Source organism: Anabrus simplex, chromosome 7 (genome assembly GCF_040414725.1).
Source record: "Anabrus simplex isolate iqAnaSimp1 chromosome 7, ASM4041472v1, whole genome shotgun sequence".
Classification (NCBI taxonomy): Eukaryota; Metazoa; Arthropoda; class Insecta; order Orthoptera; family Tettigoniidae; genus Anabrus; species Anabrus simplex.
In genome coordinates this window covers 235063882-235085036 of record NC_090271.1, presented here as the reverse complement: position 1 = coordinate 235085036, position 21155 = coordinate 235063882, and the positions used below count along the sequence as shown (strand labels likewise).

The window sequence follows — 21155 nt, the reverse complement described above, 5'->3', positions numbered from 1 at the left end:
AAAAATTTTTTTTAAACATTTTCCTTTCCTGTTTCTCCATGTCTTTGGTTAGAGACCCTCCACCAATGATTAAGGTTTCTGAAGCATATAAAACTTCAGGTTTGATTACTATATTATAGTGTCTAAGTTTTGCTTTTCGAGATATTGATTTTTTTTATAGTACTTGTTCCAAGTGATCCTGTAAGCTTTCTGTAACTTGGAAGGTCTTTATTTGCTTCATGGTTTAAACCAGAGGGCTGAATGATTTCTCCCAAATATTTGAATTGGTTCACCTGAAAGATTTTGCCGAATTTAGTTATAGGTTGTCCATCTAAGTATCGTGAAGCTACTTCCATGTATTGAGTTGCTCATGAGATTTGAAGTCTGGTTTTTATGGCGATTTCATGTCATTTTTCGATGGAATAAATTGCTTATTGCCTGTTATTGGAAAGGATTGCTATGTCATCCACAAAGGCCAAACAGTGCAAATGAATTCTATCTTTAGGTAGTCCGCCAAGCGTTATCCCTTTAATATCCTTTTCCCAGGTCCTGATTACTTCCTCAAGTATGAGATTGAACAGTAACGGAGATAATCCTTCTCCTTGTTGGACCCCGGTGTTGATGTTAATAGTAAAAGGCTCAGATATTTTGCCTAGGGTGAAGTAGTGCCAGTTAATGTTTGTCTGATTAATGCCCTTGTTTTTTAATCCACTTAAAATTATTATTATTATTATTATTTCTTTCTTTCTTTCTTTCTTTCTTCGTTATGCCCATTTACAGAGCGCGTTGGAACTTGTTAGCCTGATGATGGTTTTCCTTTCTTCTTCTCCTCCCAAAATCTCTTCATGAACTCGCTATGCTGTTTCTTGCGTTCTTCCGTCCATTGCTTCCCTGTGGTTCTTTTAGCCTTTTCCTTGAACGTGTGTTTTGCAACCAGATTCCCAAAAGCCTTGCGATCCCTGATGATATCTTCTGTGATATTCATTTCTTTTAAGTCCTGCTTTATTTCCTCAAACCAGCTTATTTTGACCTTCTTTGAATTAATTATACCAAGCAGTTTTTTTGCATGTCTAGTGTCGTCCATTCTACAGATGTGGCCATAGAATTTCAATAGTCTCCTGCGTACAGTATCGGTGAATTTGTCAATTGCTTTGTACAAATCTACAGTTTTCCTTTTGATCCATATACCATTTACATGAACGGGGCCATATATTTTCCTCAGAATTTTTCGTTCTTGTTTTTCAATTTCATCAATTTTAGAGTGGCCTCCTAGAGATGTGGTTTCTGAGGCATACAAGGCTTCCGGAAGAACAACAGTCTTGTAATGCCGAAGTTTTGCATTTCGTGACATCACTCTTTTATTGTAGTGGTTCCATGTTATTCGGTATGCTTTCAGGAGTTTGGTGGCCCTTTCTAAATTAGCTTTCCTGTCCAGTCCAGATGGTACAATGATTTCTCCCAGATATTTGAAGGAAGGGACCTGTGTGATTATTCCATAATTTGTCTGTAGCAGGGATCTTTTGATATTCTGGTGTCCATTAGCCATGATATGAGTCTTCTCATACGATATTTGGAGGCCTGTCTTTGATGCTATCTCATGCAACTTCTCTATGGCATACCTGGTTTCTTCACTAGTCTTGGTAAAGATAGCTAGATCATCAGCAAAAGCTAAGCACTTCACGTTAATTCTTTGTCCCCGAGTACCAATGTTTATACCTTCGATTTCTTTTCCCCATTCCCTGATGACTTTGTCTAACATTAAGTTAAAAAGGATTGGGGAGAGGCGATCTCCTTGTCGAACTCCTGTATGCACTTCAAAAGGCTCTGATAGTTCACCTAGAAACTTCACTTGAGATGTTGTGTCTGTGAGAGTCTGGCGGATTAATTCTGTGGTCTTCTTGTCCACACTGAGCTCTCCTAGAATGTCCACAACAGTTTGTCTATCGATAGAGTCATACGCTTTCTTAAAGTCCACAAAGGTGACAAATGTGGTGGTACTGCGGCGTATCCTTAATATCGTCTTCAGAATCCAAATTTGCTCAGAACACGATCTACCTTTTCTGAAGCCTGCTTGGTATTCACCAATCAAATGATCTGTTTGTTGTTCTACTCTGTTTAATAGCGCTTTAGATAGAACCTTGTATATAACTGGTAAAAGGGATATGCCTCTGTAGTTGTTGGGGTCCGCTCGATCGCCTTTCTTATGTAACGGATGGATAATGGCATTCTTCCAGTCCTTCGGAATCATCATGGTCTCCCATATTTCTGTTAAGAGCGTATGAATTCTTCTGATGAGGTCATCTCCTCCTATTTTCAACATTTCTGCAGTTATGCCATCGTTCCCAGGGGCTTTATTATTTTTGAGCGATTGGATTATCTCTTTTATTTCTTGAGTTGTTGGGGGTTGTGAGTCTGGGTTTGGTGGAGGTTTTTCAAACTGTAGTCTTTCAATTGGTGGATCGCAGTTCAGTAGATTTTGGAAATAGTCAGCCAGTATCTTGCTGTTCTCTTTACTGTTTGTCTCTAGTGATCCGTTAGTTCGACGAAAATTTAATGTTGGTGGTTTGTACCCTGATAAGTCCTCACGAAATGTCTTGTAGAAACTCCGAGTGTTGTTTTTCTGGAAATCCTGTTCTATCTCTGCGAGTCTGTTTTTCTCGTATGTACGTTTTTCGCGGCGGATTGTTTTTGAGGTCAGTTTTTGAGTCTTAAGGAAATTCTGCCATCTGTCGACTGTTCTATGTCCATTCCATTGATTCCATGCTTTGATTCTCTCATTGATAGCGTCATCACAGGTTGTGTTCCACCATCTGTGTTTACGTTTCCTGGGAGGCTGTCCGAATTTCATTGCTGATGGCTGTAATGTGTTGCGAATATCTGGCCATACCTTAGGATCTTGATTGTGTATGTCACGTACGAAAACGTCAGCGTTCTTCCTCAGGCAGTCCGGATCCACTCTTGGAAATTGGCTGCCTTTAGGTCTGGATCTGTTTGGTTGGAACCTAACCTTGATTTGCGTAAGGTAGTGATCTGAATCGACAACTCCCTTCCGTACTTTAACATTCTGAATCTCAAGCATATTCTTTACGGAAATAGCAACATGATCAATCTGGAATTCCCCTAGCAATGGGTTAGGTGATCTCCAAGTTTTCTTTTTATGTAAAGGTCTCATAAAGTGCGTGGACAATTATTATTATTATTATTATTATTATTATTATTATTATTATTATTATTATTATTATTATTATTACTATTATTATTATTATTATTATTATTATCATCATCATCATCATCTTCCTTCCAAGTATTGGGCCATGTGACCCGTTACGGTCTTGCATTTTACTTTTTGCAAGACTTGAAAGCAATCAAATGTCCTTCCGACGGGTTGCTAGCCTGAAGGAAGTAAGACCATTGGTGGGGCTGCCACCTCTCAGCTAATGGACTAGCTGAAATCACAGCATTTCCTCCATAATGGATGTAACGGTTATACCGCCGTGACTCTGTCAACAGGGCTGGGAACAGGTTTTTTCATCTCGGGAAGGTGAGGTTGGCGTTTGGGCAGGAGAGGTTATGTCATAATCATCATCATCATCATCATCATCCTTCCAAGTACTGGGCCATGTGGCCTGTTACGGTCTTGCATTTTCTTTCCATCGCTTCTTTGGACGTCCTATACATCTCTGTCCTCTTGGTTGATAGCGTAGGATCTCCATTATTATTATTATTATTATTATTATTATTATTATTCTTTCGAATGGGCCACCAGAGGACCACGTGCCAATTTCAATTCCTTCTTCTTTGTTCTTTCCTTTTCTTCCAGTACGCTTTCATCTGTTCACTATGTTTCTTCTTTCTGTGTTCAGACCACTTTGAACCAGTCTTTTTTACTTTCCTACCTTGGAATCCTTCTATTTTCAATACTTTTTCCCGAAAGCCTTCTCTATTATTTATTTCTTCTGTTATTATATTGTTTTTTTCTAAATCCTTTCTTACTTCATTGACCCAGCTTATCGTTGATTTCTTCTTCTTATTATTATTAATTCTGGGTAGTCACCTGGTGACTGTCACTCCACAGCTATGTACATATACCAAACGAATCTTAAGAAGATTCACACTCATTATGACTCTATCTTCATTAACCTAACTTCCTTAATTTTATTCAATAAGTAAGCTCACCGGACAAAAAAATTAGTCGCCCTAGTGCACACGCACAGATGGATCTTTAAGCCTGTACAGATGGCGCAGTGAATGAGTCCTGTTCTCAACTGCTCGCGAACTTCCTCTACGTGAGCGTAAGGCAGTAGCGATTAGTGAAACATTGGTGTTTCAAGCGGACGGTGTACGTCGACATGGGTAGATGTAAGGATGTGATAGAGTGGCAAAAATGGGCAATCGTGTTTGGATGTGCCCATGGCCATACTGTGTGTGAGGTTGCTGGATTTGTAGGTGTTCTGTAACGGACTATTCAACGTTTCTACAAGCAGTGGTGTACTACACGTGGCCACGAAACACAATGTCAGAGTTGTGATAGGAAAAAGATGCTGGCTGACAAGGACCAGAGATGCGTTTCACAGCTTCTCAATCTAGCGGTCCCTAGATATTGAGAATGCTGCTATTTCTAAAGCCTTAAATTTCATGTTGTTTTTTCTCCTTGTCACAGACTTTTCACCTGCAGGTTAATTCAGGCTTGGTTTCTCTCAAAAATGTTTGCTCCCGCTCTCCTCCTGACCAATTTGTTGTGATGGGTTTCCACTAGGATGATTCTGACAGCAATTTCAAACTGTTTTGTCATTTTTAAAGCCAATAATTTGTAAACTATGAGGTCCACAACCTCACTATGCGCTACTATTATTTGTTTCCATCTGCATCATTTGTTTTCTCATTCCCTTGTTTCTTAGGTTAACGCAGTTTTTAGTATCAATTATTATTTCAAATTAACACCTGCTTCACTGAATTTTGTCGCAGTAAGTTTTTTGCTCTGCATATTGATGTAAATAGTGTATATTTGTGCTAATTTTGTTTTCCGTCTAAGCTCTCTTTTGTTTTTTTGTTTACTCTTTCATTATGTTTTTTAGCATTTTTTCAACCTATATTATGTAAATTATTCCAACCCCCTAATTTTTTTCACTGAAGATGGCTCAAGCGAGCCGAAACATGTCTGAATTTGTTTGCTCCGTCTAATGACGGAATATATGATGTATTGAATAGGAGGATACCCTCATTTTTCGCCATTGTAAAGTGAAAACTGTCAATACGGAATGATTCTAATATCTTGTAATAGCAGTATGATTTGATGACTCACATTTTTTCCTGTATTCCAATGGTGTACGTCGTCGCGTGCACAGAAGGCCAAATGAAGCAGTTCATTCTGGAAGTGTGCAAGGTCATGTTCAAGCCGAAGATGGGTCTGTGATGTTTTGGGGGTGTTTTTCTTATCATGGATTGAAAATGAGACAGTCTCTCACAGTGCATTGCCACAGCTGGTGGCTCCAAGTAGCCTACGCAGTGGCCTCCACGGTATGCACTAGCCATGCGTCTTGGTGGGTGTGCTATTTACCAACTGATGAGCCCAACTAATCACACTGGGGCAAAACGCTGGCAACCAGGAATGAGTTAGCTGGAAAATTTATAATGTCCAATAACGGACCAACTATATTGGTATGATGGATTGGGCCCGCTCACTGAGGTGACCACTAACATGAACTAGCATGTTTATTTAAACATTCACCGGGCAAGTTGGCCATGTGGTTAGGGGCGCGCAGCTGTGAGCTTGTATCCGGGAGATAGTGGGTTCAAACACCACTGTTGGCAGCCCTGATGATGGTTTTCTGTGGTTTCCTATTTTTACACCAGGCAAATGCTGGGGCTGTACCTTTATTAAGGCCACAGCCACTTCTATCGCACTCCTAGGCCTTTCCTATCCCATCGTCGCCATAAGATCTGTGTAGGTGTGACATAAAATAACTCGGGGAAAAAAAGATTGAAACATTCTGGATGATCAGATGTTGCAAAGTTCATCGGGCTCGACGCATACGTGACTGGTTTTATGAACACTCCTCCACCCTGTTACATCTTGATTGGCCTGCAAAATCACCTGAATTGAACCCCATTGAAAATCTGTGGGACATGGAACAGCGGGTAAAATGCCGACATCAGATTCCCCACAGTTAGGTGGAATTGCACAATCAAATCCTCTTTTTTTTTTTTCGCAGTTGCACCAACACAGATAGGTTATATGACGACGATGGGACAGGGTAGGCCTAGGAACGGGAAGGAAGCGGCCATGGCCTTCATTAAGGTACAGCCCCAGCATTCGCCTGGTGTGAAAATGGAAAACCACAAAAAACCATCTTCAGAGCTGCTGACAGTGGGGTTCAAACCCACTATCTCCCAGATGCGAGCTCACAGCAATCAAATCCCCACCGAGTGGCTTAACCTGAAAGCAAGGTACCTGCACAACCTTATGGACTCACTTTCTAACCAAATCTAGGCAATTATGAAGTCCAGAAGTGGAGTTAAATAGTATGATGCTTGTAATGATTTCTTCAGGTGCGACTAATTTTTTGAATAATGAATAATCTCCCAGTTCTGACTTCACTTCTCATTACCACCAGAATCTACCAAAGCATGTTAGAAACTAGAGCAATTACCTCACCATCAAAATTATGAAATTACCTTGCCCTCCTCTCCCATATTTTTGCTCTGACAAATGTCAAATTGGACATCAGGTGGAGGTGTCTCTCTCTCGCTCTCTCTCTCTCTCTCTCTCTCTCTCTCTCTCTCTCTCTCTCTCCAAACTTTATTATTATCTAGCAAGTTGTAGTAATATATTTTATACAATGTGTTTTGTATTTCTTTTTAATGGTTTTGTGACTAGATTATCGAACTGAAAGAAGTGCACAAAATTAAGCTAAGAAATGGATTAAAATCCTACTGTGCGTTTTCTCCAGGAAAATAACAGATGGTTCCTAACATTTAGTCCATAGCTTGTTGCCTCCCAACTCCAGCCTCAATTAATTGCGAATCTCCCAGCCATACAGGTTATCAGACTGAGTTTATAGGAAAGTAACAAACCCAGTGGTGCTACAGCGACTGTTGCTCAGCCCAAAAGTCTGCATATTATGAGATTATGGTCAGTGTGGCGAATCCTTTTGGCCATCATTCTTATCTTTCTATACTCGGGCCTCTATTTCACTGTCAAATAGCTTTGAGTGAACCTGGAACCAGCTCTTAGATCCAGATAAAAATCGCTGACTTGGCTGAAAATCGATCCTGTGTCTTCTGGATAAGAGACGAGCTTGCTATCTGTAGACCATGGAGTATGGTAGGACAGCAACAAACAAGTGTATAAATCCCAAGAAGTAATGGATCTAAAAGAACTGGGCTTGTGTCTTGGAACCGCCTTATGGTTTCAAAAGCAATTTAGACAAGTAAAGTTTGCTTTAAGTTTAAAGGATGCCGTGAGAGCAGTAGTTTGGGTTGAGTTGCTTCTGCCACTTTTTGAACAGTGGAGAGACCTGGATAGGGCTGGAGATGCTCAGTTTATCATCCTTCAGATCTTACGTGATTGCCATGCTACTGCCATGGAAGTGAAGCAGTCCGCAATGTAAATGTAAATGAATGGATGGTGAGAACGTTAGAAGAAGCTGTCTCTCCTCCACAGCCCTACTTCAGGCCCACTGTTCATGAGACACCACCTGATAGAATGTCTTCAATCCACCTGTCGATCTCGCAGTCAGTTGATCATCAGTCACCTGCATTTACACTCATCCAGATTACCTGTCAATTGTTTTCCACAACATTTCTTAGATGATTTCAAAGAACTTGGAAATTAGTTGACAATTTCCCTTGACAAGTTTTTCCAATCCCTAATTCCGCTTCATATAAAAGAATATTTGCCCCAATTTGCCCTCTCTAATTCCAAATTAGTCTTCATACAAGTATTATGATCTTTCCTAACTATAAAAGCTCCACTCAAACTTATTCGTCTACTAATGTCATTCCATGCTATCTCTCCACAGGCAGACCAGAACATTCCACTTAGTTGAACAGCTTGTCTCCTTACTTCCAAGTCTTCCCAGCCCAAAGTTTGCAACATTTTCATATCACTACTCTTTTGTTGGAAATCACTCTGAACAAATCATGCTGCTTCCCTTTGGATCTTTTCTACGTCCCATATCAAGTAATCCTGGTGTAGTTTCCATTAACTAGAACAACTCTAATTGGGATATTACTTGGAGACTTATATGCCCTCTCCTTTACATCCTTACTATAACCTCTAAATACCCTCAGTCATGTGAAGATATCTGTAACTGTTGTATACACCCTCGTTAATATGATTATCTTTCCTTATATTAACACGTAAGTGTTCCCCATGAGGTACTTTCACCCCATGAACACAGTACTTAAAAGTGAAAGGACTTTTCCTCTTGGTGAAACTTACAACCTGACTTTTCATCTTGTTAATACCATCATATTATTATCTTCTGCCCATCTCACAACATTGTTGAGGTATTTTTGCTGTCGCTCACAATCCTGTAACTTATTTACTGAAGTATAACATAATCTGTAAAAAGTCTCCTTACTGATTTCATTTGTATGTATGCATGTATGTTCAGTTCTCAGCCTGGAGGCTAGTTGGATCCTCAACAGCTCCACCATTAGGTGTAGGCATCACTGAACAGGCATACTAGGGAAATGAAGAGTGAGGTAGTTTCCCGTTCCTTTCCTCATGGAGCCAGAAGTTGGTATTACATGTCAGTCTGCAAACTGCACTGAATTGCATGCTCCAGCTGACCCTGTGAGCAACTTTTTCACATCATTCATAGCAGGGACTAGCTGCATAAGGAATAGCATTACTGGCATCGCTCATACCTGTCACTTTCATAATGTCTCAGCCAAGGATAAGACTGAGACATAGGAAAATATAAAGGTCCAATAATACTGTCTTGCAGAAAGCACCTCTTAATTGTTACAGGATTAGATAATGCTTCACCTACTCTAATTCTCTCAGTGCTATTTTCTGAAAATTTAGCCATCCATCCACCACTCTTTTATTTAGTCCATAGCCCTCATTTTGGTCAGCAGTCTCCCAGGTCTACTCCCTCAATAACTTTAGATAGGTCAATAGTGACACAATCCATTTGACCTCCTGAATCTAAATTATGTGCATTATCTTGCTGAAATCCTACAAGTTGAGCCTCACTGGAATAACCTTTCCGAAACGTGAAATGCCTTCAATCAAATCATTTTGCAAACACATCTAATATAATCGGAAATAATGCTTTCCCAGAGCTTCCATCAAACACATGCCAAGCTGGGCTGGCCTGTAGCTATCCACATTCACCTTTTCCTTTGTACACTGGGGCTACTATAGCAATTCTTCATTAATTTCGTATAGCTCCTTCATGCAAACAGTATACAGATAACTGTTTCAGGTATGTCCCAGTCCATTGCCTTTAGTATATCACCAGAAATCTTATCAATTCCAGCTGGACCAAGCAAGTTGGTTGTGCAGTTAATATCACATAGCTGTGAGCTTGCATTTGGGAGATGATGGGTTTGAATCCCACCGTTGGCAGCCCTGAATATGATTTTCCTTGGTTGCCCATTTTCACACCAGGCAAATGCTGGGGCTGTTCCTTAATTAAGACCACGGCTGCTTCCTTCCCAAACCTAACCATTTCCTATCCTTGTGTTGCCAGAAACCTTAGTGTTAGTGTGACATTACATCACTAGCAATCCCAGCTGCTATTGTAGCTTTCAACTTGTGTATCTTTTCATAAATACCTTTATTATCACAGGTAAACTTTGTTACTTTGCCAATATTAAGTAGCATCCTCTGCCTGGACATATTTCTTGTATCCAACTATTTTACATACTGCTGACTGAATATTTCTGGCTTCTGTAAGTCCTCACATATACACTCATCTTGTGGATTAATGATTCGTCGAATGTTCTTCCTGAAACCTGTTTCTGCCTTAAAATACCTATTCTTACCCTTCCATTTTCTCTTAAAATTATATTTTCCATCATGCTAACCTTAACTGACTTTTTGTTTTTTGTTTGTTGCTAAACTTCCTAGCAGGTTCTTTTAATCTCTCCTTACTTCCACAACCACTCCTAACTCTATTTCTTTCTGACCTTCACCTCCTCCCCAATCTCTTTATTTCTTTGTTTGTTATAATATAGTGATCTTAATCATCCCTTTCCACCTTTAAAGGTACCGGTACATACCTATTTTCACACTCCTCAACAATTGCTTTAATCCCATCCCATAAACTGTTTACATTTTTATTTACCATATTCCACCGATCATAATTACTTTTAAAAACTCCCCCCCCCCCCCTCTGCATGCTTCTCCTATCAGCCATATGGTATTGCCTAGTATTTCTACTGTTTTACTTTCCTTTCTATCACATTTATTTTTAACTATGAAAAAACAAAGCTTCATGGTCACTTATACCATCTGTCACTTCAGTTTCTCTTTAGATCTCATCTGATTTATCAGCACCACGTCTAGAATATATTGCCTGTATTTCATTCCGTCACTTTCTGATCAGCTGTTCAACTTACTTTCCATTTGTTTGTCATGCTTTCTGTCATTCGCATTATCTTCGTGGTTAACGTTTGGTGATTGAAATCACCTGCTACAATCACGGTCCTTTCTGTGTCATTCCTCACATAGCTGATTACCTTATCAAATAATTCTGCATCAGTGTCAGAACCATCCTTTTCATATCTGCACACCCTAAAAACATCAAGTACCGGGCGAGTTGGCCGTGCGCGTAGAGGCGCGCGGCTGTGAGCTTGCATCCGGGAGATAGTAGGTTCGAATCCCACTATCGGCAGCCCTGAAGATGGTTTTCCGTGGTTTCCCATTTTCACACCAGGCAAATGCTGGGGCTGTACCTTAATTAAGGCCATGGCCGCTTCCTTCCAACTCCTAGGCCTTTCCCATCCCATCGTCGCCATAAGACCTATCTGTGTCGGTGCGACGTAAAGCCCCTAGCAAAAAAAAAAAACATCAAGTTGCCTGTTATCTTTAGAGGTGAGCCTTAAACCTAGAATTTCATGTTTGTCATCCTTAACCTCCCACATGCTTCTCTTATTGAGCATATAGTATTTCCTAGTCCTACTTTTACAACCTTTAACTTACATTCTCCGACAAAAACAGCTTCATGATCACTTACATCAACTCACTTACGAATTTTTCCTTTACCAGTATGAATACTCCCCCTCCTATCTTTCCTATCTTGTCTCTAATATAAACATTTCAGTTACATGATAACATTTCCACATATATAATATCACTTCTCTGCCATGATTCAACTCCTATTACAAAATCTGGTAAATGTAAGGTATGTTCCTTATTTACAATACTTCTGCAGTTTAACACTGACAAATTTGTCATCCTTACTTGACTTCCAGCTCCCTATACTCTGATCACCGCTCCGCAGTCCACCCCATTTCCTTTTCTGCAGCAACATCAGAGGCCCTCAATGTGGATGTAAGTAAACAGGTGGTAAGGTGAAGGTTAGAAAAAACAAATCTCTCCTCAAAAAGCCCTGCTACAACCCCACTGCTCACAAGATAGCATTGGATAGAATGTTTTCCTTTTCTGCAGCAACATCAGTGGCCCACAATGTGAATATAAGTGAACGGATGGTGAGGAAGAGTTTAGAAGAAGCAAATCTGTCCTCAAAAAGCCCTGCTTCTGACCCACTGCTCATGAGACAGCACCAGATATAATGTCTTCTTATTCCGCAGCAACCTCTGGAGTGGACAGTGGAGCAGAGATAGTATGAACACGAAATGAACGGATGGAAGAGAAAGAATGCTATTCCATAGGGGTTCTCGCATGGTGTAGGCAGGAATTACTCCAACTGCTAGCACAAAACTCGTCTTCATAGAGAATGAAGGTGTTGCAGGCCACCAACATACTGAGGAATTAACTTAAACCACTTTGTGCCCTTTGACTCATTTATTGGCACAGATTCACCTTAATGAATGACCTCTTGTAGCATGATGTGTGACAGACTTCCTCAATGCCATCGGGATATGGAAATTGGACTGCCTGGTATGAACTCCTAACTTGAATCCAATTTAACATGTGTGAGTTACCTTAAAGAGAAGAGTGCTTCAATGTTTCCTGTACACACTACAAGAATGAAATCTCGTTCCCCAAGAAGGCATCCCAGGCAGCATTAGGACCATGGGTACATGGGTATAGGATATAATTAACAACAGATTCTAGTACCCACTTCTGAGAATAGATTCAATCATGAAATCATGTTGTCCTGTAGGAAAAGTGACAAAAGTGTCAAAGGAATTGCATTAAAATTGAAAATTTAAAATGGAAAATCCTTTGAACATTTGTAATATTTTGTAATTAATCAATACTTTTGGCCGAAGTATGACTTTTAAAACTTTTCTGTGCATACAATTCAGAAAGTCAGTGCTGATTCTGTGGAATGTGTAAAATACATATTGCTATGTTAGTGTTAATATAATAAAAATGTAAAGAAAATTTGGAATTGTTGTGAATTTTTTGCTTCACACTGTTTGTGTGGCAGGTAAATCACACATGTAAAGGTCATCCCTAGTGAAAGCATGGACAGTGACCACAGATTGTTGGTAGTAGACTTCAAACATAAGACTAATGAAATGCTGAAAATTATTACAAAACCAAGGGTTAAAACTTGGAAGTTGCAAGAAGTCCAAATAAAGGAAGAATACAAACTAAGGATTCAACAGAGTTTGCCGAAGGGTGAAGTAACCAGCGTTAATGAAGAGTGGAAGGCCTTCAAAGACACCTTTGTGGGAGAAGCCAAAAACTTATATGGAATTACAAGTTCTATCAAAAGAAAAAAAAAGATACACCATGGTGGAATGATAGAGTGAAAACAGCGGTGAAAGAAAGAAACCAAATAAAGAAGGCACTGGACAAGGAAAAACAAAAACAGGGACAAGAATGAAACGAACAAGAAACACAAAGACTTCAAAGAGTATACAGGAACGGGAAACTTGCTGTAAAGAACATTGTAAGGGAAGAAAAAGAGAAGAAATGGAATGAGTTTGCAAACTGGAAGAGGACAGTAGAGGAAATATGAAATTGCTATACAGAGTAGTGAAAAACAAGCAAAGGGATCAAGAGACCATAAAAACAATAGAACGTGATGATGGAACTCTGGCACAAGAAGAGGGAGAAATTAAACAAGAACTCAAGATCTATTTCGAAAAGCTGCTGAATGGAGATACAGAAAACATAATGGATAGAGGAGAGCCAAGTCGAGGAACCACAACTGAACCACTAATTACATGACTTGAGGTTGAAAATGCGCTCAAGAGCATGAAGAAAAGAAAGGCAGTGGGCATAGATGAACCAAGAGCAGATATGCTGAAAGCAGCGGGAATTCCAGGAATCCAATAGCTCTACAGACTGCTCAACAAGATATGGGAAGAAAATATTATTCCTGAGGACTGGAAGATGGGCATCATTGTACCTCTGTTCAAGAAAGGAAGCTGACGAAAATGTACTAATTACTGTGGTATCACACTACTGTCTCATGTCCTAAAAATATTGGAAAAAATAATAGAGACCAGAATCAGAGATATTGTTGAACCAATTTTGGAAGAAGAGCAGTATGGTTTCAGACCAGGAAGGCCAACCACAGACCTTATATTTGCAATTAGGATGCTAATGGAAACATACTGGGAGAAGAACAAGCCTTTATTTCTAATATTTTTGGGCATTGAGAAAGCATATGGCAGTGTACCAAGGAAAAGAATTTGGAAATGCATGAAAGAACTTCAAGTGCGAGACAGCCTCATAGACAAAGTGAAAATGTTGTATAGTGGGAATAGAAGTTGTATTCAAGTAGGGCGTGGTTTGTCGGACTGGTTTGAAACAAAGAGAGGAGTGCAGCAGGGCAGCTCATTGTCACCACTTCTATTTATTATTGTGATGGATATAGTAATGAAATCTATTAAAAGGAAAGAACATGGAGATATCAAAGCCTTCACATTTGCAGATGATGTTGCGATATGGAGTGACTCAGAAGAGGAATTGGGAGAGAGAATGCAAAGCTGGAATGAGGAGTTTAAGAAATATGGTTTAAACATCAGCAAGACCAAGATGGTGGTGATGAAAGTGTATGGGGAAGGAGCAGAACCAATAGTCATGTTAAATGAAGCCCAAGTGGACAGCGTTCCAGTTTTCAAATACTTGGGTAGCGTTATATCAAATGACAACCTAGCAAAACATGAGGTGAACAATCGAATCAATAAGACAACACAATTTAACCACTAGGTAAGACACCTGCTGTGGGATGAGCAAATATCCATGAAAACAAAAATGACATTGTACAAGTCCTATTATACACCAATTCTTACATACAGTCTTGAAACCACAACACTGACCAATAGAGATAATTCCAAACTTCAGGCAGCTGAAATGAAATTCCTACGCACTATGATCCAGAAAACCCAGAAAGACAAGACTAGGAATGAGAAAACTAGAGAAGTAGGAATAGATGATTCTCTCCTCAATAAGATTCAGATACAAAGGCTGAAGTGATTTGGTCACATGAAGAGGATGCCAGTAAACAGAACTGCAAGGAAGCAATTTGATGGAAAAGTAGAAGGAAGACGACCCGTAGGAAGGCCACGAAGGAAATGGATAGATTTAGTTAGGAACGATGTACTGCTGAGAGGTCATTATCGTTCTACGTTGCGATTTTATTTGACGTAAATAGATATCACACGAGAACACGTTCACTTCCTTGTATAAATTACTTTATTCACACTGTACGTCACAACACACACTTATACACACTAGCAAATGATACTATATACAACACTCAAAAGCGGAGTTCCCTGAAGTTGATTCTGACCAGTACAGATATCAACAACACTGACGCGCGCACTATAATACTCTCTCTTGAATTCACTGCCTCACTCACTTGATCCCAATACTCAGACTATACCTCGGAGCCCAACAGTCACTCCCAGTCCATCACTTGCCTGAGTCCCAAGAACTAAGAACTGCGAACTAAGAACTGACTTCACTGACTGACAGCTCGATATTTATACTACTCAAGCAACCATCTAGAATGATCGACTTCTGGAAGAGTTCTTACAACACTCTAATGAAACACACTCGAAACATCGATCGACCAGCTAGTCGAATGGGTACTCGAACGTTCCTTCAATATTTAAAAATGTACATGGAAATATCTACAACATTTGTAATGTCTCTACATGTATCTGGATAATAACACCTTACAGTAAGTTTCCAGAACCCTTCATATATGCCAATTATAGTACAATAAGTCTAACATACGAACATTAGGGAATTTTCTACCGCTTTCGACTCTCTAGATTTTGAGGTTAAACAATATGTATTTGAGATTGTACGTATTTATACTACATATTTACAGGGAAATCATATATTAATCATATTTATCCTTTAATAAAAGATCATTTGGCCTTATATAAACTATAATTAAAATATATTAAACATAATAATTGAAGGTTTTACACCAATTATGATGTCGTACCTACGACATCATGATTGGGACACGTTGGTGGAGGAAGAATGGTACAATGACAGGATGAGATGGAGGAGGCTCATATACCACACACGGGAAACTGGAGATAGTTTAGGATGATGATGATGATGACTGTTTCTAGTTTAGGATGATGATGATGATGACTGTTTCTTTATGTTTCTCTCCTCTTCTAGCTTCCTACCATTGATGAACATGCAAGGCTGTTGATCACCATGTCTCAAAATAAGACACAATATTGTCAACTGATGGCCGAAAGTTAACTAATGGTAGTACAGTGACACTATTACAAGTAAAATATGCACTTTATTGTAAGAATTATAAAAGGGTATCCAAAATCATTTCCTCAGCAGTAGTTACATGAACATACTTACTGTATAATTTGCTTGTGCTGCTTTTTAGTCTTTATATTTTTGAAGTGTGCTTGAGATTTGTGGTGACTAGATATACAGTATTTTTTTTATGGTCGTATTTTGCTCTACAGGTATGCCTTGAACCATCCAACTGTAAGTTACTGTCAAGGTATGAGTGACTTGGCATCTCCACTGCTTGTAACCATGGGAGATGAAGCTCATGCGTATATTTGTTTCTGTGCGCTCATGAGACGACTGAAGTCGAACTTTATGCTGGATGGTGTAACGATGACACTAAAATTCCAGCATCTTGCTGAAGGCATCATGTATTATGACCCAGAATTTTTTTCGTACCTCAAGAGTCATCAGGTATGATTTTAGTATTTTATATGGAGCAAAATATGTATGTTGTATGCTTGCTTCTTATAAGTATCTTATGCCTTGTTTTATTGATATAATTATTTACTTAGAGATGTCTAAGTAAGCATAGAGTAATAATCATGTGTTGTAAAATCCTGCTCTTTTATACTATCAGTTCTTTGAAAATTTTGTCTCTTCATTTCGTTACATTTTTAGAAGTTTTTTTTTTTTTTTTTTTTCTTTCTTGCAAACAGGTCAGTAAAAATACATGACATCCTGTTGTTCAAATAATGGTCTCTACTGCTGAAAAATCCTCTGTGATGATGTGGTTATTGTTGGACTGTGTATTACATAAAGTTGATGATACTACTCATTTTACTAAATGTAAATTCAGTGAGCACTTGATTGACTGTGCACATGTTAACATCTTGATACATGATAGTGTACACAAAGAGGATACAATATGAACACACAACAAGAGCAATTTACAGCCCTGCATATGCTTGGCACATGATGGAAAGTTAAAATCACTAAACAATGAACAAATGATGAATAAAACATATAAAGTTACTGTACTGTACACATCATAATGAACATATTCCCCACCTTGAAATAATCACTTTTCAACATAAATGAACACCCTTAATGAATTATTTACAAATTTGTACAGTTCAAGTGTTTTCCTGATTAATGGTTGAGTCAAGAGTGTCTATTGGAAGTGGACACAGCTCAACGAATTGTTGCTTTTGAAGTTCTCAATGAAACCACATATACAATGGAATCTGTCTAGGATGCAGCTCGGTGACACGTTTCAGATTCTGTTTCATTGGTAGCAGGTTGACCTTCTTGATCATAACTGGTATACCCATTTGAATGACATTTTGCTTTGTTTTCCTTTTTGTGCAGCCTTGTACCTATGTTATGTACTCCTTTGACCAGTGTGTCCAAAGGTGTTGTTGAATCTACTGGATCCATTAATATTACGACAAGGATGATTCTGATAGGGATGTAACATCTGGATCAAGAACCGACTTAAGTGATGTTCCAGTGAGAAGAAGGGCCAGTATCAGTGGATGAAGTTCAAGTGAATGTGAGGACATTGGGGATAGCGGCCAGGAGTTAAGAATGTCTTCAGTTTGTATTAGCAAACTATAAAATTCTTCAAAAGTCATGAATGCATTACCAGTAATGCACTTAAAATGACATTTGGTAGACCTAACACCTGCTTCCCAAAAACCAGCAAAGTATGGTGAATATGCTGGTATAAATACCCAATTCAGTTTCTTTTCAACAAAACGTTCACTCAAATCAAATTCATGAAAGTGTTTACAATGGAAATTTGGATCCACCGCTTATGTTTGATGAGGCATGTTTCCATCTCAAAATGTGCGATTGTGGAGTACTAAGAACCTGCATATTACTCAGGAAGTCCCATTGCATCCCATTAAAATAGGAGTATGGTGTGCATTAAATGAACAGTGCCTATATTTTTTATAACCATGTGAATTCAGGTGTGTACGTGAGAACATTTTTGTATCCATTTTTAATGAACTGATAAAGGAAGAAGAGAATTATGGACATTTTCAACAGTATGGTGCTACACCCCATATTGCTCTTAATTCTATAGACACTTTCCATCCAGTTTTTGATGACCAGATAATTAGTATATGTTGATCAGCCCCCTACATCAGCCGACCTAACTTACTGTGATTATCATCTATGGAGAACTCCAAAGGGCAAAGTTTACTGAAATAATATCCGCACTGTAGAAGAACTGAAAGCCTAAATAACACATGCAATACACTCTATTACCAAAGCAGAATTACAGAAAGTGGCAAATAAATTGTTTAAATCCACAAACCTACTATGCTAGCGTAGCAGGGGGAGAGGTGATACTCCCACGTGACGCGTCCCAGGTGGCGGATAGAGGGGTCCTAACCAGCTTGCCGGCGTACTTGAGGGAAATAAAATACCTCTCGTAGACCAAACACACAACCCTCTGTGGGTGGGGGACGCAGACAAAGAATACACCCACAGTATTATTTATAAGTTTCATTTTCCGTATTTTCTTGCCTATACATTACACCCACAGTATCCCCTGCCTGTTGGAAGAGGTGACTAAAAGGGGCGACCAAGGGATGGTTGTATTAGAACCATGAAACTACTTGTGATTACTGTTGTACCACCACACGGGGAACACCATGGGTCGCTTTTACTTGCGCGTAGTACCATTATGTTAGGTACAAAATAGGTTTGTGATTAGTAGCAACAGAGTGCGTTGCCGGCTTATACAGTACCTGTGATTAGTACCACTGTCGGAGCGACACCATGGTTCTAGCTTGCCTATGATTAGTACCCACTATATGAGGAACACCACGGGATAGTGCGAGTCCCTGTGGTTAGTACATGCATGTGCTGAACACCATAGGTTTGCATTGCCTGTAAATGGTGCTGCAATGTGTGAAACGCCATAGGTCTGTATTACATGTGCGAATTTCATTACCTGTAAGTAGTACCATACTGTGTGGAATACCGCCAGTCTACGCTACTTTTGATTAATACTGCAACATGACAAATACCATGGTTCTACTTTCCTAGCGATAAGTACCATTATGTGGGGCCGATGACTTGGATTTTGGACTCCTTTAGACTACAAGTATCATTGATTCAGTATTATGCTATAGAAGCAGTCCCTTTGTCAGTAATACTATTGTTTTACATCAGTTTCTGTGAATGTGAGGCATTGCAGGTCGGATCCACTGATCGTTTTAAATTCATATCCATCCATTCATTCTTCTTCCTCACATTTTGAATTCTGGTCAGTGGAGAATTTTGGACTTTTAATTTGTCATTACATTTCGTCTCATTTCGTACCATTAGGGGCCGATGACCTAGATGTTAGGCCTCTTTAAACACCAAGCATCATAATCAATTGTTTAAATGATGTGGGGCATATCTTACTGCATGAGGAGGTAGTTTTCAAAGTATCTGAAATAAATAGTTTTTACTAAACCTGTATGCATGTAAGTTACAGTAGTTTTAATAATATTTAAATTTGTAGGGTTATTTTATTCTTAGTTATGAAATGTCTTGATTTGTTGGTAGTAGTGAAATATGTTCCCCGAGGGAAAATGTTAACCGCGTTCTGTCATACTCTAGCTTCCTTGTTTTGTCACCTGTCACCCGACTTCCCACGATGCAGTTGAGAGAGCCAGAAGGTGGCCAGCGGCAAAATGATCCGAACTTTCCTCTAAAATGAGAGCACTGCAGTAATAATTCTAGAAAATTCACTTTGCTACACTAACAGTTCTGCTCAGAAATTAACCCTTGTAGCATTGATCTTATGTATGTCAAGTTCTCAGCCCAAGGCTGGTTTGAACCTTGACAGATCTAACATCAGCTATTGTAAGTAGCCTAGGTGTCACTGAAGAGAAGTACTAGGGAAATGAGTGAGGTTGTTTCCCGTTACTTTCCTCGCTGAGCTAGGAACACTGAAATGCATGCACCAACTAACGACCCTATGAAGAACACTTCCACAGCGACTGGCTGCATAAAGAGTTTCACTCATATCATCAAAGCCAAGTATGAGATTGGGATAGGTCAGTGAAAGTAACAAACTTGATCTGGCCCATACACACTCTGCAGATCTGGGAAGGTAGACTGTATAGAAGTATGATATACAAAGTGAATTAAATACTACATGCAATAAAGGACGCGCGCATGTTAACACCCTATGGCTATGGAGCCAATCTCAGCATTCGGGTGAGTTCGAACTTCACCATTGACTGTTCTGAGTGGTTTTCTATGGTTTCCCATTTTTACTTTCAAGCAAATGCTTGGAAAATTCCTGTTCATAGGCCACAGCTGATTCGTTCCACCTCCTTATCCAATTTTATTCACCATCATTCATTTCATCTTCATCAGGTCGTCAACTGAGGTTGGTGTCAGAAATGGCATCCAGCCATAAAAAACATGCCACACAAATTCATCTCGTGTCATCTGTGACCCCCATATCAAGAAACGGGACTAAGGGGAAACATACAACAACATACAATAAGGGATGCTGTTCCAAACAAAACATTTATGCATGAAGCTTATTGAAAAGACGGAGAACATTTTACCACAGTATTCCAAACATTATTGATAATATCAAATACTGTATTGATATATTTAAATTACACCCAAATATATTGTACCCTAGTGGGGTGTCAGCTGCGTCATTCAAATAGAATTATTTATTAAGGAACATATTTCATATTCGCTAAGCAAGAATGTCTTACATTTGTACATTGTGGGCCTACCGGGCAGTTGGTAAGGTATTGCGACAGCCACACAGACTTCTGTCTCCACGAGGATTACGATCTCAGAAGGAAACACAATGGCCAGCAAAATTAGTATTCCAAGAACTATTGCCAAGTTGGAAAGAGAACGGAAGGGCTATTTCCAAACCCAACCGGGAAATACGTTGCCCAGGGCTAGCCGATCTAGTGAATGAAGGGAGCACGTCATGCAAGATTCTTGGAAATGACGTCATGGAAAATCCAAGGCTGGAGACGGGTTTGAAGCTTGCAGTTGGTAGAAATGAGAATTAGATGAGATTTCAAACTCCCGCTTAGCTATGGATCAATAGTAAAATTCCCCGGGGAGAAACAGTCAAGCCAACATTGTATTATAGGAAGCGATATAAAAAGTAACTTTGCGGATTAAATTTATAAAGGAAAACTGAATACAGATTCATAATCAGGAAAATTTTAGAAACATGACCCGATATTAAAAATTAATTAATGAAGATTTACTGTCATAATTCTTAGAAATTAGTGACACTATTTGCAGATGTGCCCACCAAATATACAGAAGCAAAAATCATAAGTATTATAATTACCAGCGATTAAAA

The 21155-nt window shown here is 39.2% G+C and overlaps 1 protein-coding gene across 1 annotated transcript in view; it reads left to right on the top strand.

Moving 5' to 3' along the window:
* The window catches only part of LOC136877073 (uncharacterized), a 93636-nt gene that overhangs the window by 57059 nt on the left and 15422 nt on the right, over nt 1-21155 (top strand). Inside the window, exon 7 of the mRNA XM_067150890.2 lies at nt 16033-16270. Within this exon, the coding sequence (XP_067006991.2) occupies nt 16033-16270 (238 nt within the window). The remainder of the gene's footprint in view (nt 1-16032; nt 16271-21155) is intronic.